At 34.6% G+C, this 16,131-nt stretch overlaps 1 protein-coding gene across 1 annotated transcript in view; it reads right to left on the bottom strand.

The window, feature by feature from the left end:
- Nucleotides 1–16,131, bottom strand: part of LOC149082800 (uncharacterized) — a 38,851-nt gene that overhangs the window by 10,753 nt on the left and 11,967 nt on the right. Inside the window, exons 2-3 of the mRNA XM_089235961.1 lie at nt 5,112–5,317; nt 1,011–1,146 (exon numbers count right to left, since the gene is read on the bottom strand). Of these exons, the coding sequence (XP_089092087.1) occupies nt 1,011–1,146; nt 5,112–5,317 (342 nt within the window). The remainder of the gene's footprint in view (nt 1–1,010; nt 1,147–5,111; nt 5,318–16,131) is intronic.

Raw genomic sequence — 16,131 nt, 5'->3', positions numbered from 1 at the left:
TATAGCCAATCGCTGTTGGATATCCTGATTTTTTTAACGATTAGACATCACTTGGAGTGGAAAAACCTGTTTTTTGTTCAAAGATGAAAGACGATGAAAGAGGCACCTTACTTTAAACTCGGGCTCCCCCCTAAAATACCTTGGTTATAGAGGTGCCTTACATTAATCTATATAGGCGGGCTTGACGCAAAACCAGATCACTGACGTATCAATCGTACCTTTCCAGGAAAAAAGTTCTTGTAAGGCACCTAATAAGGAATGCGGACCTCATGGTCCTCCAATCGATTCAATTTTGCAAAATTTTTCAAATTTGCCGATTCAATTTCTTGTATGCTGTAAATAAGCATTTGTTAGAAAAATCATTTTTAGAAGGGTTGAATATCATAATGGTTGAAATATAATTTGATATTTGAATATTATATGCATGTATCTTTGAATTTTTTTTTTTTTTTTGAGAGGAGAATTAACACAGGCTCCGCATAATTTGAGTACGGTAATGTAAGCTTCCAAAATTACGTTTCTGTAAACGTATAAACGTGAATGATTTTTATAAACATTGGACACGGAGATAACCCAAAAAATATGGTAAATATAATTTGAAGTGTAACGTGTTTCTTTCAAAATCAAAAGCAAAGAAAATTGAAGTGCTCAAATTAAGTGAACTAATTTGAACACTTTACGGCGTTCGGCATTGGATAACTAAAAAACGAGGAGAATTGTATATTATTGGTAGACTTGAAGGTATATAAAAAAATAAATGAAATATAAAATATATCATTCACACGTATAAATTTCTGAGAAAAAAGGAAATTCTGCGAGGTGATAGGAATTTCCTGTTCCTGTCATATTTTATCGAACCGTAGGGAGCTGCAGCTCTAGTTCCCCCTTTCTTTTAAGGATGAATTCGAAAGAAAAATGCTGGCTCCGTACGATTCAAATCTTAAATTCTAATAGGAAACGGAATAACGTTTATAACATGTGTAGTATATTGTATAAAGAGAGTCTCTTGCCGTATATTCTCATCTCTCCTTCACCCTTAACGGTCTGGAACGAAGGTGCATCCGTCGATACTTCGCATCGGTAGATGCCTTCCGATTTGACGTCTGTCTTGTGCATGTATATGTAACCTTTCTCGCATTTGTTCAACTAGAAATGTACAAAAAAAAAAACCAGAAAAACACTTCAACATGTAAAGCTTTTGTGATTCACGAAGAGTGTCCGAAAGTAATGAGAATTTTACAAGACATGAAGTAGATATCATTCAGATGTGACAGTGACCAAACCTGTGTCGAAATATAATTGAAGTAAATTTTAAAAAAAATTAATTTTTATGTGTTCCTCAATAGAAAAGTTACAATAAGTGAATTTTGAACTTAGTGTACCGAAAGACTTTCCACTTAACAATTGAATAAAATTCTCTGAGCCACCTCTTGGGCATTTTGCCTGTTGTGGGTTGTATTTGTATTTGCATTTATATTGGTGATAGAAATGCCTTGTTTTTTTTGTCCATTTGTCGAAGTAAAATATTCTCTCAACTCATTTATATATATATTGGTGCCTAGGGAGGAGCATGTTACGAGAACATCCGGAAATCGGATAATATACATGCTGTTTCAAAAAAAAAAAACATCGCCAAAATGAAAGGACAATTCAAGCATACGATGCCAATCCAAAAATCACACAGGAACGTAGGCGCGCAAACGCCATCTGGAAGTAGCAGAGGGCATTTAAAGTAATACGCATTACAAGGACGACGAAGATTTCTTCTACAATAATTTATTTACTAACAACACTACTACAGTATAGATATATATATTCACAGGCCTTCTTGGCCAGTTTTTATGCCGGCAGTTGGCCCCATGGGCCAGGAATCGGCTCAAAATTTAATTCTGATCTGGTCAGTATAGATCAGTGATTCCCAACGTGGGCGTTAACGCCCCCTGGGGGGCGGTAGAAGCTACAACTATAACATAGGATCCTATGGGTTGTATTGCGTTGGGAGAAAAAAATTTCTGAAGGAGGGGGCGATGGGACAAAAAAGGTTGAGAAACTATGGTATAGATGCTCAAAGTTTTTGCCAGACGCACTGCCACATGCATTACATCGACGCTACATGGACTACTACTAAACCTGGCATGCACCTCGTCCATATTCCTCTGCGGAACTTCTAACGAATTGGCATATGTTGGAATGTGTGTATATGTATAGTGAATCTTCCGTGCGTTTGTTTCTGTGTAAGGCTTGTCATGTGTAGTGCTGCCATCTGCAATCAATTTTTTAAACTATGAGTTTTTCTCAACTCATAGTGAGTGACGTGTTATGAATGAATAATTGTAACATTGTAGGCCTGTTGCTCTCTGCGGCGAGACTTTTTAACGGGGAGATCGGCTCGCATTCGCGTTTGCGCACTTATGCTCCTATGTGATTTTAGATTGTTATCGTATGTCTGAAGTTCCCTTTCATTTTGGCGATGCTTTTTTGGAACACTCTGTATACTCAAATAGTAATTTAATTGTAATAGGTTCCAAAATACAATTTCATACTTTAACCTTAAAACAAAACTTTTGTACTCAGTTATGAAATATAAGCAAATAAATGAGAAATATTTAACGAAAATCAAAACAGAACCGGAAATAAATCGAGTTTATCAAGTGCACGGACCCTAATAAAACATTATATATACATAAACACTTTTTCTACATTGCCCCAAAAATATTAAACATTTTTCACACTGGAAATTAGTTTAGTAATAATAAAAATATAAATTATATACAGTTGATCCTGCTTATAACGTTTCCATTTAAAACGTTTTCGTGCTTAGTACGACTTATTTTCGTGGTCCCAACTCAAAGTGATTCTCATTAAGATTTTCCGTTTAAAGCGTTTTCCCACTTACAACGTTTTTTATGACGGTTTTTTGAAAACATTATAGGCGGGATCCAATGTATTTTTTTGTTTTACTGCGTTAAAAGTGTAGATTACGAAACAATTTTTGCGTGAATGATTGTAAGCAGGTCAAAATATACCAGGTGCCCTGTAAATGCTAATGCGACTTTTATCTCGTCAACCGTCCGTCGTAGACGTATATTTTCTACTTAAAAGCTGCTCAAAAGGTGATCAAAAATTAACGCGTAGCAGTTTCAAGAGTGAAAATTACACAGAGTGTAACAAAATAAAAAAATGGAAATTTTCATACGAACCCTTCCCCCCCCCCATCCTCTTACTTTTAATCAAAAAGTTGTTTCTCTGTCTTTCCTGAGGCCAACCAAAAAAATTCCCGTGTTTCTAAGTGCAATATTCGCTGAGATATTCGAATACAAAAAGCGGAGAAAAGTTGGGAAACGACAGCATGAATAATGAAAAGAAGGAGCGTTGAATGAGAAGAATACGTTAGTTTGTTAGTTTTTGCTGTTCTTTCATAACTTTCCTCCATTTTTAGAATTTAAATATGTTAGAGAATATATTGTTGATACCGGGCAACATTTCTCTAATTTGAAGTTAGAGGACATGCGGACCGTATAAAAATTTAGATTTTTTTTTTTTCATTTTGTTACACACTGTATTTCCACTCTTAAAACTTTAGGGTAATTTTTGAATGCCTCATCAGCATTTTTTAAATTGAAATCATACGTCTACGACGGACGGTTGATGAGATAAAGGCAGCATTAGCAGTTACAGGACACCCTGTACAAACAAAAATACAGTAAAATATATCAGTTACAGTATATTTGTCCCTGCATAATAATACATTTTGTGCTGGAGAATCGTTGATATCCGATAAAGTGGGTCCGACTGCACTTGTAGTATCTGTTGTCCGATTCACCGATATTGTCATTGTGACCATAAAAACGCCTTCTTTTGCTTTATGAGATAACGCGATGCTGGAAATACGGGGGGCAGGGGGGGGGCATTCATCCCCCCCCCGCGTCAAAGGTGGAGTAGACTGATCTAATGTATATATGAATTGACATCATCATCATCATCGTGCGCCCTCCCCCAGCAATAATGAACGCCCCCCCCCAGACTTCCAGGTCTATTCCGCCTATGAGATAAGGCTGTTTAATTTCGATAACCATGTACATCAGTTGACCTTCACTATGAAATTGAATTCTGTTTGGAACTATGAAGCCCATCTTTTGCTTTATTATAGTCCAAATATCCAATAATGATGATGTGATGACGATTTCTCTGATTTCGTATGATTGTATAAATAATTATATATTTTTTAATGATGAAAATACGTAGGCCTATACTGTTACAATTTCTACCAAAATCGTGTTTAAACATGTGCTTTTTAGTACTGATCTATTCGTACAGTTTGCTTGTTTAATTTGCAGAAAAATGATAAAACTACAGCTGAAGTTAAAAGTGTCAAGATGTCCGAGGCTTCAAGTCGATTTTTAAAGATGAATAAGAATCCCTTTACTTTGTAGCAAATAAAATAATAAAATTTTGTGTCGATCGAAAAAGAAATTTGTGTGTGTGAGAATTTTAAAGTTGATCAATTTTAATGCAGTAGTTTTTTTTTAATTTTACGGATGAGAGAGCAACAAAATGTGTCAATCTGAGGAAAATGCGTTCAACGTTTGTTTCTTGGACGCATTTACACCGTCATTCATTCATTTATTTCCTGTTTTATTTCGGAAGAACCGAACAATTACGACGAAACATTTTTTGCATTTCACTTGCAATCAAGTGGAGTATTTTTCCCAAGCCATTTTTGAAAAAAATTGACTTCTTGAAGCCTTAAGGGCTATTCAAGTATTACGTAAGTAGATTTTCAGTCATTTTTGACCCCCCCCCCCCCTGTCAGCAAAACTTCGTCAGCAGCTTAGAATATTTAATATCTTCAAAAAGGGGTGGTTAATGACGTAAGCAACCTTCAAACCCCCTCCCCCCCCGTCATCAAAAGTCAGCAAATCCGAACCCCCCCCCCCCGCCGATGCTGACGTAATACTTGAATGACCCCTTGCTTAGAAGAATAGTGAGTAAAACCGAAAGAGAAATCGAAGATCGTGACACCCTTAAGTTCGAGCTTATTCGTCTAAATTAATTGTTTGTGTAAAACGTGTAATTTATTTTCTCATTATTAAAAGAAATAACAATCTTACGTCTAGATATGTGCCATCCAAATTGTATTGTTGTCCTTCAGGCCTGTCCTCGGGTAAGTATCTGTAAAATTCTACGTTATCCTTATGCCATTTCACCGAGTACAGCTTGTCGCCCTCTAGGTCGTATGAACAGTTGAGCCGAACTGGATCCCCACGCATTACGACCGCTGGAACTGATACCTCGAGCAATTTCAACGAGGCAACTGCTATTTTATTGGAAAGAGAAATAATACATTAAATGATGTTCAATAGCGTCGGATTATGAAAACATTTCTAACGATAATATAGACGAAAAAGTAAATTTCTAGAAAATTATATTAATAATAATAATTTTTTTTCCAAATAATATCGTATATGTATCAATGATGTGAAAAAAGTGTATTTATGATATAATATATTCAATGTAATATTTGTGATAATGCATTTCTAACAACAATTAGTATTGATAGTATTGCATTTTCAGCGGTAATATTCACAATAATGCATTTTATCGACAATAATGTATTTCCAGCGATGATATTGATACGAAATGAATTGATAACGATATTCTTTTTGGCAATAACATTTTTAAAAATACAGTCAGCCTAGATAAATCGGACAACGGATAAACGGATATCCCGTTTAAACGGATGAATTCTTCCGGCACCAAAATTTCTGCGATAGAGACGATGTTAAAGTTCCCCCGCTTCATATTTTATCGATGGGATTAAATCGTCATTAGATAATATCAAAGACTTTTCCCCCGATGATCGAATATTCGAATATTACCCTTCACACGTCAATTGTTAATGCATATCATCTACTATAAAGGATGCGTAACAAATAGGGGACGGGGGGTATACTTCTAACTAGAAAAGGTTTCCAAATAACGTGTAGTACTCAGATATGTCATTCAAGTTGCATACTTATTGAAATATGAAAATTTACTTTTGATACTCACACCCTGTCCTCAGAAACCCAGTTAGAAAGTTTTTGCCTTGTCTCTCTTGATATCAACTAAAAAAATGCTACGTTCCTAAGTGTAATATTCGCTAAAAGATATTATAAAATTCAAAAAACGAAGGAAAGTTGGGGAAAAACAGCATTAAATGTGTGCGTGAAACGGTTTACCCACATTTAATGCTGTTTTTTCAAATTTCCTCTGAACTTCTTAATTGGGCTTTGTGACACACAACGAATGTATAAAAAGATAATTTTTTATTTCAATAACTATACAACCCCTTGCAACATGAATGACATACCTGAATGCTACACGTTATTTGGAAACTTTCTAACTGGAAGTATAGGCTGACCATATTTCCTCGAAAGAAATACGGGACATTCGGATTCCAAATACGGGAAAATACGGGACATCGGCAATTATCGCCAAGAACAACGCCAAAAGTGAACAATGTTGCCAAATATTGCTGAAATTACGGAAAAATCGCAATGGCGGGAAACGAAGCATTACTGCTAATTGCTGTGGATTCCACAAAATAAAACGTTCACCAATGCAAATATGGGAGAATAATGTTATTTGTAGTTGTAATTATCATAATATAATTTATGAGTTCAAAATTTCTTCAATCTTTGACTTCAATAAAGAATAAAACTCCAAGTAGGCGTCATGTAAAAAACGGGAGAAACCGGGACACTTTTGTCAAAAAGTCGGGACGGCTAGAAAAAGGAAAAAAACCGGGACTGTCCCGGGAAATACGGGACGTATGGAAGTATGTCTAGGATCAACGATTCGCCAGTAAAATACCATACGCCCCGTTTGCTATGCACCCTGTATACATAATGCTTTTATTGAATGAAACATTTGGAATTTTTGAAAAGTATGTTACTAAGTTAAGATCATAAAAGAAAAACATTTGAAGGTAGGTACTGTCCTTCAAGTATTCAAGCTGTTTTCAATACATGCATTTAATTATTTTATTTCTGTTCTCTGTTGAGCCAATAGAGGGTGCTAACTTTCCTGATGAAAAGTAAAAATCTTGGTTTCAAGAAGCTTTATTAATAGTGATCCTACATCAGTTTTCGATATACAAACTATACTAACGTCGCAAATGGAAATTGAATTGTTCCCGCACAATCGGATACCCCGCTAAATCAGATATTGTGTGCTGGAATCACACTCTCCGAGACCGTTTATCCCTTTGGAATAAAACGTAAACCATCCCAAGATGGTCTCTCTGGGGTCATGTCTGTCTGTCCGGCTGTGCTGGAATAGTTGAAATCCGACTTAACGGGACTTTACGTATAAACAAAAACTACCCAACAACTAAAATTTCTTACAATATACAATGATCTCTCCACGGTACTAATTAAAAATAATAATAATAATTTATAGATTATTTTCAAAGAATTGGACATTTTCACTGAATCTTGCCGGAATTAAACCAATCAGAATTGGATAGAATTCCATCTTTTTTTTTTTTAGTTGAATGCAGGCGATGCATTAATGTTAACCACTCGATTTTCATGTTTCCCGCTAATGCTTCGGCTCGTAAGTTTAACGCGGAACAGCCACATGTATAAAGACATGGCTTTTGCATGTTATAAGCATCTCGGGATTATCACCTTTTTACCATAAATCAGGAAGAACAAGCGTTAAGTGTTGCTGGGAACAAGGGCTATCTATCGTTGAGGCAAAGGCGAAGCCAAACGCCATTAAGATAATAGCTGTTTAAGATACCTCCCCACGTAAGAACAACATCGTAAAAATTGCGTCTTCTTTTCCCAGGCTACGTTTAATACGACGGATGCGGATAATTTACGGGACCCCGATCCACACCCGTTAACGGATACAAAGTATTAAGCGTACGTGCATTATTTTTGAAAGAAGCGAAACGTCTTAAGTGGCAATAGCAAATTTTATAGCCAAGGAATGACTCCATAAAGAATGTTCTCTAATTTTTGAACGATCTCTACCCGAAAGAAAAGGTTCATAAATTCAATATCATATTAAACGTAGTGTCTTTTCATCCAGTTTTCATGGCGATTCGTTTGGTATACAACTCACTGAAAGTTTTTCAATTCGTGATTTGAATTCGTAATTATCTATCCCACCTTGCAAATTACACTAGTCCGCAAGGTTTTTGTAATATGAAACATTAAGCTGTTCGTGGTTAATTTTCGGCTGCTGATTGCAGATCTGACCTTAAAAGATGGCTATCGCGTCTAGTTTATTTGTTGGGTGGTATATAGTATTTAATATCCTACGCGAAATTAGAATATTTTGGGTATGTGTGTGAAATGATATTAGGTAATAGTTCGTATTTCGATTTTTTGCCATGTGAAACTTTGAGAATGGCAACACTGATTTTACCTCTAATTGCAACAGGATTATCATTCTTTTTCCAATTGAAAGAGAAACAAGCGTTTTACGTTTATGTACAACATTTAGTCAAAAACTGGAGCTGTATATATACAGTCGACGCTCGATACAATGACCCCCTTCGTCTTGTCGAAGACGGACGTTACATTGGGAGGGTCGCTATATCGGAAGTAAAACATATATGATAGTTGTCTTATGAAAACATTTGGGACTTATCCTACCGGTCGTTGTAATGGGATGGTCACTATAACGTGTGGTCGTAATGACGAGCGTCGATTCTATATATAAATTAACATTACAGATGTAAAGTACTAGTGTTCCAAATAAGTTTTTCTCTACGTTTAGCTGCCTCCACTTCATATTAAATTGGGACTGATCAAAGGTATACAGGGGATCCTGCCTCTCTCTCCTGAGACGATTTAAAATTAAAAATATTTTTAAATATTTTTGTGAAAAAAATTAACATATACCGAAAGAAAAATTTTTTAGCCGATATTTTAATCGATTTCTGTTAACTTAAATGCTTTTAAAGGTGAATAACTTTTAAATAACGAATAAATCTTTTTGGACACCCCCCTCCTTCTCACCCGTAAACTTCTATGTCTCCTCCTAAGAGGTTTATGCATATATAATACCACCCCTGGGGTGCATGAAGCATTATGAATACTGGGGCTAAATCTGACCCATGTTTCTCGTACTTGAAAGGATTTTTTTCCAAAAGTAAGTCAGGCAAAACTAAAAGAAGGAATATTTAACCTCTTCAGATAAGGAAACTATGGATTGATCCTTGTGTATGATCATATCTGCGAGATCCTAATCGAGGTGGGACTCTTCAGCGATTAGTGATAACTGTTTGGTTTGTGCAGAAAGAAGACAACACGATACATAAAAGGAAAAAAATGAATTATTTATATAAACTAATAGAAAAATGCGTAAAAATTTAGTTTTGTGTATATTACCGCATTTTAACGTGTATAAGGAACTCCTTTTTTGTCCCAAAAATAGGAGGAGTTTTTTGGATAGTATTATAAATATATCTTTTCAACTTTTTTCCAAATTTTAAACCCTAAACGTCAAGAGTTTTTTATGCACTTTATAATACTGTACACTGAATGTATACTTTATATGTAGATATTACTTATACATGTGTATGTGGAGAAAAATTTTTTTTTTTTCAGTTTTATGTATAACGATATATGAATATGATGAAATAGCAATCGTAATAAACGTTTTATAATTTTTAATGAAAAGTGTGCTAATTATTTCCGTTTACAAGATGTCTAAGTTTTTCATTGTATTCCCAATACTGTGTATGTATTTAAAAAAATGACTATAATTCGCCAGAGATTTTTCACGATCATATTTGAATTCATCATCCCAATTAGTCTTCAAAAAATTATTTCACTCATGTTATAAAACAAAAGAGAAGAATTGTTGACCAGTGTTATTATTCCCGTAAATAAATCCACAGTTCGTATACCATGGTATTCAAATTTGAATATTCGAGCATAGTTTCGTTGAATATTTGTACTTATAAAATTTGCAAGGCATACTATATTCTCTCATAATAAGTAATACCAAAGAGCAGCGCGTATTGCACTGTATTTATATATTTGGTGTTTTTTTTTACCAATATGTACTGGCAACTGTGTTAGAATTGCAATGTACCACGGACTGTTGCCGGTCAAATATCCTCGACTTTCAAATGTACCCCAGAAGTATAAATATTATAAAATACGCTCTGATTCATAACCCCCCCCCCCCCTATTAAAATGAAAATCTATTGAAATGAAACCTGTATACAAGTTTTATCTATTATTCTTATACCTATTAACGGTTAGAATACAGTTAGTACGGTTACTTTTACTACTACGACTTGACCACACAACTCTTAGAGGGGGTCCTTTTTTATTTTATGCAATATTTAACGAAACAACTTGATAAATGTAATGAACGATTTGTGAATATGAATGATGAGAATTTTTTTTGCAGCCTTGAGAGGGAAGGTGAGTGGTGGTTTAGCGCCCTTGGATGCCATGGTATTGATGAGTTTTTAATGTATTAGTTTGACATCAGAAGGAGATGACCATAGCAATAATTATTTTATAGTTATTTCATTGGTAAATATTATAAAAAAGTAAAAAAAATCAAAAACTTTTTATCTGGTACTGGTATTCTGATTTTATTTCGTATAATTTTGTATCTGCCACTAGTAGAATATACATGATCATATCATGTAGCATGTGGGGGTCTCCCAGATATGAATATCTGGAACGAATGGAATATCATCAACGAAATGATGTATATACAAATCATGTATATACTACTGCCACTAATACTGAACGTAAAAAAATGTGCGAAATAAGATCATAAAATGCAGAAAGTTATCTAGAACTATTCAATAAAAACTTTTCGGAATGTACGGAATTCATTCACATTTCTTCCAATTTACTTCTAATATTAACTATTTGTAAAAGTGTGTCGTATGCTTTCAAAAATTTGGTTATAATCAGTGGCGGCTCCTGGTCGGATATTTTTTTGGGGGGGCGGGGGGGGGGGTGAAGATTTCTAAAATATACCGTCATCTATCAGTGATGATATGTAGTCAAATACATGCAGGGCCGTAACTAGGGTTTTGCTGCCCTGCAAATATTATTTTGCCACCCCCTACCAATTTAAAATTCGATAATTTTATATAGTGGTTTCCTTTGTTTCCCCTTTAAAACTTGTTGTGCCCCTAAATTTTTAAACCCGGGCAAGTCCCTCCAGTTTTGGCCCTGAGTACATGTACTATTTACAATTAGTAAATAGTAAAGTATTGCACCTACATTGAAAACTTTTATTTTTGTTTATCAAATTATTATACATATTAATTAATCATAGTATACCTATGCAGTGCAAAAATAATAATGCTCTATCAACACAGCATTTACATAAAGAACGTTTGCTCAGGGAGCTTAAGTTATGTGTCAAAAACGGTGAAAATCATCATTTAAGTTTAGAAGTTGCCATGGTTTTTGCAAATTGTGAAAATTCATACCCCTTCTTTCAATATTAGGGGTCTGCGCCCATCATACAATCTTTCAAATTTTGGTTCTCATAATCTGCAACATTACTAACTAAATATACTGCGAAAATCACAAAACACATTTCATTGACAAAATGTTTTGCAATCGTATTTCGAATATCACGAGAATTTTGCCTAAAATTACATATATATATATATATACAAGTGACTTTTTCATAGAAAATAACATAGGTAGATCGAAATTTGTTATTGCTTTCATCATTTCGAGACTCTTTCTATCAAAAAAATGTTATTAAAGTTCACTCCAGTATCATTTAAAAGAAAAGTGACAAGAAAGGTAGTCGGATACCTTAACAGAAGGGGAAAGAATCAACTGTTTTCACACCTTTTAGCGACTGAAAATTAAAATAAATAATCGATGGGGATACATTTAAACCCCTGTAGTTCACCTGGAACAAGGGTATAGAAATTATTTTTAGTTTTAAAAAGCAAACTCCCCGCAAAATGATATTTTTTTCAATGAACACTTATGGTTATTACGCATCTTTTCAATCATGTGTGTGTGTGTGATTCTGCATATTTTTACTTTCCCATGAATCACAAAATTTATACATGACCCTGTCTACTGTATAGGACAGTGGTTCCCAGTTTTAAGTCGCGGACACCCCCCCCCCCCCACCCGGAAATATTGATGCCTATAGTAGCATAAACTACAGTCATCTAACAGCGAGAATGTTGATACTTTAATAACTTTACTTTGAAAGGAAAAATCACTGCTTTTGGCTGATGATTTAGCTCTTTGTTACTCTGAAAGATCTTCAACTAACTTGAGAAATAACATGTAAAATGATCTTAACTCAATAACTATCTGGTTTAAAAATAATAAATTAAAATTAAATATAAATAAAACTTGTTATTTGGTTCTCATGCCTTCAATGATTTTGGTGTTCTAAAATATTAATAGTATGACAGATGGTTGTTTTTTGGACCGTATGTGCATAGTTGTCAATAGAGTAGTCACCTTTAAGTATATATACAGTCAAACCTCGTTAGTGCGTCACCCGGTTAACACGTCACTCCGCTTATTGGGTCACTTTTTGGAAGTCCCAATTGTCCTCAGGCAGGAGTTGGCACAGCTATGGCTTACTCCGTTTAACGAGTCACTCCGCTTACTAAGTCATATTTTGCTCTTCCAAGAGTGACTGATTAACGAGGTTTGACTGTATATATTTAGGGATTTTTCTTTAGATTCAGAACTATCCTGGAAAACACATATTAATTATTTGACTGTAGAATTAAATCGCAACATTAGGAAATTTTATTTTATCAGGGAATAAATATTTTCCCAATCACATTTCAAAACTACTTTATTTTGCGTTAGTAGAAATCTAGATTGAATTATGGCATTGCATGTTGGGGGAAGGGCATACTTTAGTTTTTAATTGGGTTGCTGTATTTTTGAAATATATGACATCTTTTTCTCAACCGCCTCGTTGGGCATTTTGCCTGTTGTGGCCTTTGTATTTGTATTCAGCAATTTTTCTACACTTTTCGTCGCACTGAAGTCCTTCATCCGTATCATTCTGAGTAGAAATAGACTCACGCATACATATCCGCTTTCGAAGCAATTAAAAATACTCTCTCTACAACATTTGTAAGTTTATAAAAGTTTAAAAGTGTTTTATAAAAGATGTTTTATGAAATTCTGGAGCAATGGAAGACATTTTTTTCCAGTACTACTTATCCTTACATTTTCCTCGTACACATTCTTCTGCGGAATTTCTAAGGAAAGGTAAATTTCGGAACGTGTGAGCGTATGTTATATGCATGGCCCTAACGTATTTCTATTGTAGGTTGTGCTTGTTTCGTGTTTTGGTGGTTCTGCCATCTGTCTTTGATATTCTGAAGTAAATTCGGTAAATGCTGTAATTTCTATGTTATGTAAGTATCGTGTTGAAGGTCTGATTATTCTCTGCAGGACACTTTTTTCAAATGGCAGATCAGCTCGCATTCGCGTTTCGAAGTTGGAAAACCGAAGAAAATCGGTTTTTTTTTATTTAAATCCAGTACTAGTAACTGTGATGCGATAGCAATATTATTTACTGGACTGCAAAACAACTAAAACAACGTTTCATACCCCTATCCAGAATTCTCACTACAAGTACAATTTTTGTCAAATTATAACAGTATTATTGCTGTACTTTGCCAACGTAACGTTGTAGCGGTGCTTAATTTAATTAGTTGTAGCGGAGCGCATTAATTTAATTGAAACTTTTCTTTTTGAAGGGTCTCCTGCCTTTAAACATGGGGAAAAAAACTTTTTATTCAAAAATAATATTAAAAATATTATTTATTCATTATTTTATCCAAATCAAATTTTTACACATTGTGTATGCTATCCTATGCCAGTAAAAAAATTTACATATCTTTGATACTTAATTTTTTACAAATTCTAAAAAAAAAGTATTAAAAACACCTTGCGCGCATTATAAAATAACGTGGCATCAATGAAATTGGATAAAAATTGATTCAAAATAAAGGAAAATCTTCAGTTTCGTAAAATGACAAAAAACATTTGAGATCCATTCACAAATACTTGGGGTTATAAAAGGTTTTGCCAATTTTTAAAGCTTTTAAAACTTAAAATTTAATTTTGAATGAGTCTGAGTCGATAAAATCTCAATCTTTCTTATCATTTTATACACTGAACAGTTTTCTTTACCTTGAATCGTTTTTTATTCAATTACATTGATTTCATGCAATTTTATCATGACTGCAAGCTGTTTTAATGCTTTTTTTTTTTGAAAATTAGATAAAAATCAAGTATTGAAGGTATGTAAAGTTTTCTGTTGACGTAGGATAACATTCACAATCAAATATATATGGTAGAAATTCGAAATGTATCAATGGTTAATAATATTTCCACTAACATTTCTACACAAGAAAGTTCTTTAACATGTTAAAGAGTAGGATACCTCTAACGTAATTTATTTATATTATTTATTTTTGTTCAACTTATCATTATTATTTTTTTACAATTCCGCAATCGGGCCGTGTACTTCCAGTAAAAAACTGTGGACCCTCGTTAAAACTGTTCACCTCGGTGTTCCAGGCACCCCCATTTTTGAGAACTTGGTATAGCCTATAGGGTAATAATATATTGCTTCTCATATTCCGGTTTTCCACACAGCACAAAATAAGAGCCGCACAAAAATTTCGGACAAGCTACATAGTTAATCAAACATTTCTCTGGGAAGTACCGGAATCCCCACAATCAATATACAAACATTTCAATTTCACTAAATTTTGTCTAAGGAGATTCATCACGAAAGATCGATCCTTTTTCCTAAGAGGCAGTACAAAAATAAAAAGGAAAAAAAACCAATCTCCTCTCTCTCTCTTCAACACGATCTCAAAAACCACTCGACGTCTAAATATCTCCATCGGATATATATATCGGGAACATCTAAATTCGGAATAAATCGCAGCGACGAGATTAACCATCAATGAAATTCCATTGAAATGTAAAACATTTTTCAAGGTTTTCAAGTTCGATCTAAAACTCGGCCAACATTGGATTGGGGGGTGGGGAGAAGCGCGCTTTTCATCAAGTCAACGCAACCGTTTCCAGGCGAACGATAGGTATTCATTCCCCACGGGAAAACCAATTACATTCTAAATTTCTTCACCACGCTTTCTCAAGAAGACATTCTATCGTCTCTTCAATAAGTTACGATTGGCACAGATTAAAATTATCGTTCTTGACAAGCTTTATAGCTTTGGCATTTCGACGAAGGGAGAATTCTCTCGTAATGATCCGGAGGGAGAACCTAAACGAGAATTTGCAGAGAATATCGGGAGGCATATTCAAAATGTTTTGAAATATTAACAGATGTCAAATTCCTTTGGCGTTGGGCTCCAAATGGCACGACATATGAAAATGAAGTCGATACGATGCCTGCCGTTTCGACGTATGAAAATACATAGAGAATAGAAGGATAACTTATATACCGTGTCGATGCGATCTGAGTATTTCTTGTGATGGAGGGAATCCTATCAGCTGGGATTCCGTTGTCTTGAATCATGCTCTGTTATTGCTATTATTATTTAAATGAAGTCCCGAGTTATAAAATTCATCAAACACCGTGTTCAGTTTTGATTTGATTTTCCGGTATGTTTGGAGAAAAATGTGGGAAAAATATATTAGATTCTCTATATGACCCGAGAGAGAAAGAGAGAAAGACCTTGTGAATATTGAACAGGAATTCTCAGAATTCTTTCGCATAATTCATGCTTACGTCAAGATGGGATTCGTATGCTATGTTTGATTCGATGGCGGATGGAAATAATCTCGAACCAAATGCTCGATTCCAGTTGAAATATTTTTCCAAAAACAGTGACTGTGAGCTCAATAAATGGAGAAGAAATCTAAAAATATTTGAACAGATTGATTGTGTGTGGTAAACTTTGTATGTATGTATGTTATATATTATATATATAATCACCATCAACAACAATTTTCAATCCACTGCTGTATAAAGGTCTCAAAGTTTTACCATTTTGCTCTGTCTGATGCTTTGGCCATCCAGTTGACTCCAGCCACTTTCCTGAATCTCGTCAATTCATCTTGCGTGTGGACGCGTTCTCGGACGTTTAACACCACGGAGGCACCA

The sequence above is a fragment of the Pholcus phalangioides genome, unplaced genomic scaffold (genome assembly GCF_987345545.1).
Source record: "Pholcus phalangioides strain wild (caught in Gottingen) unplaced genomic scaffold, Ppha-v1.0 ptg000009l_1, whole genome shotgun sequence".
NCBI classification, from domain to species: domain Eukaryota; kingdom Metazoa; phylum Arthropoda; class Arachnida; order Araneae; family Pholcidae; genus Pholcus; species Pholcus phalangioides.
This window is presented reverse-complemented; position numbering and strand designations above follow the sequence as displayed.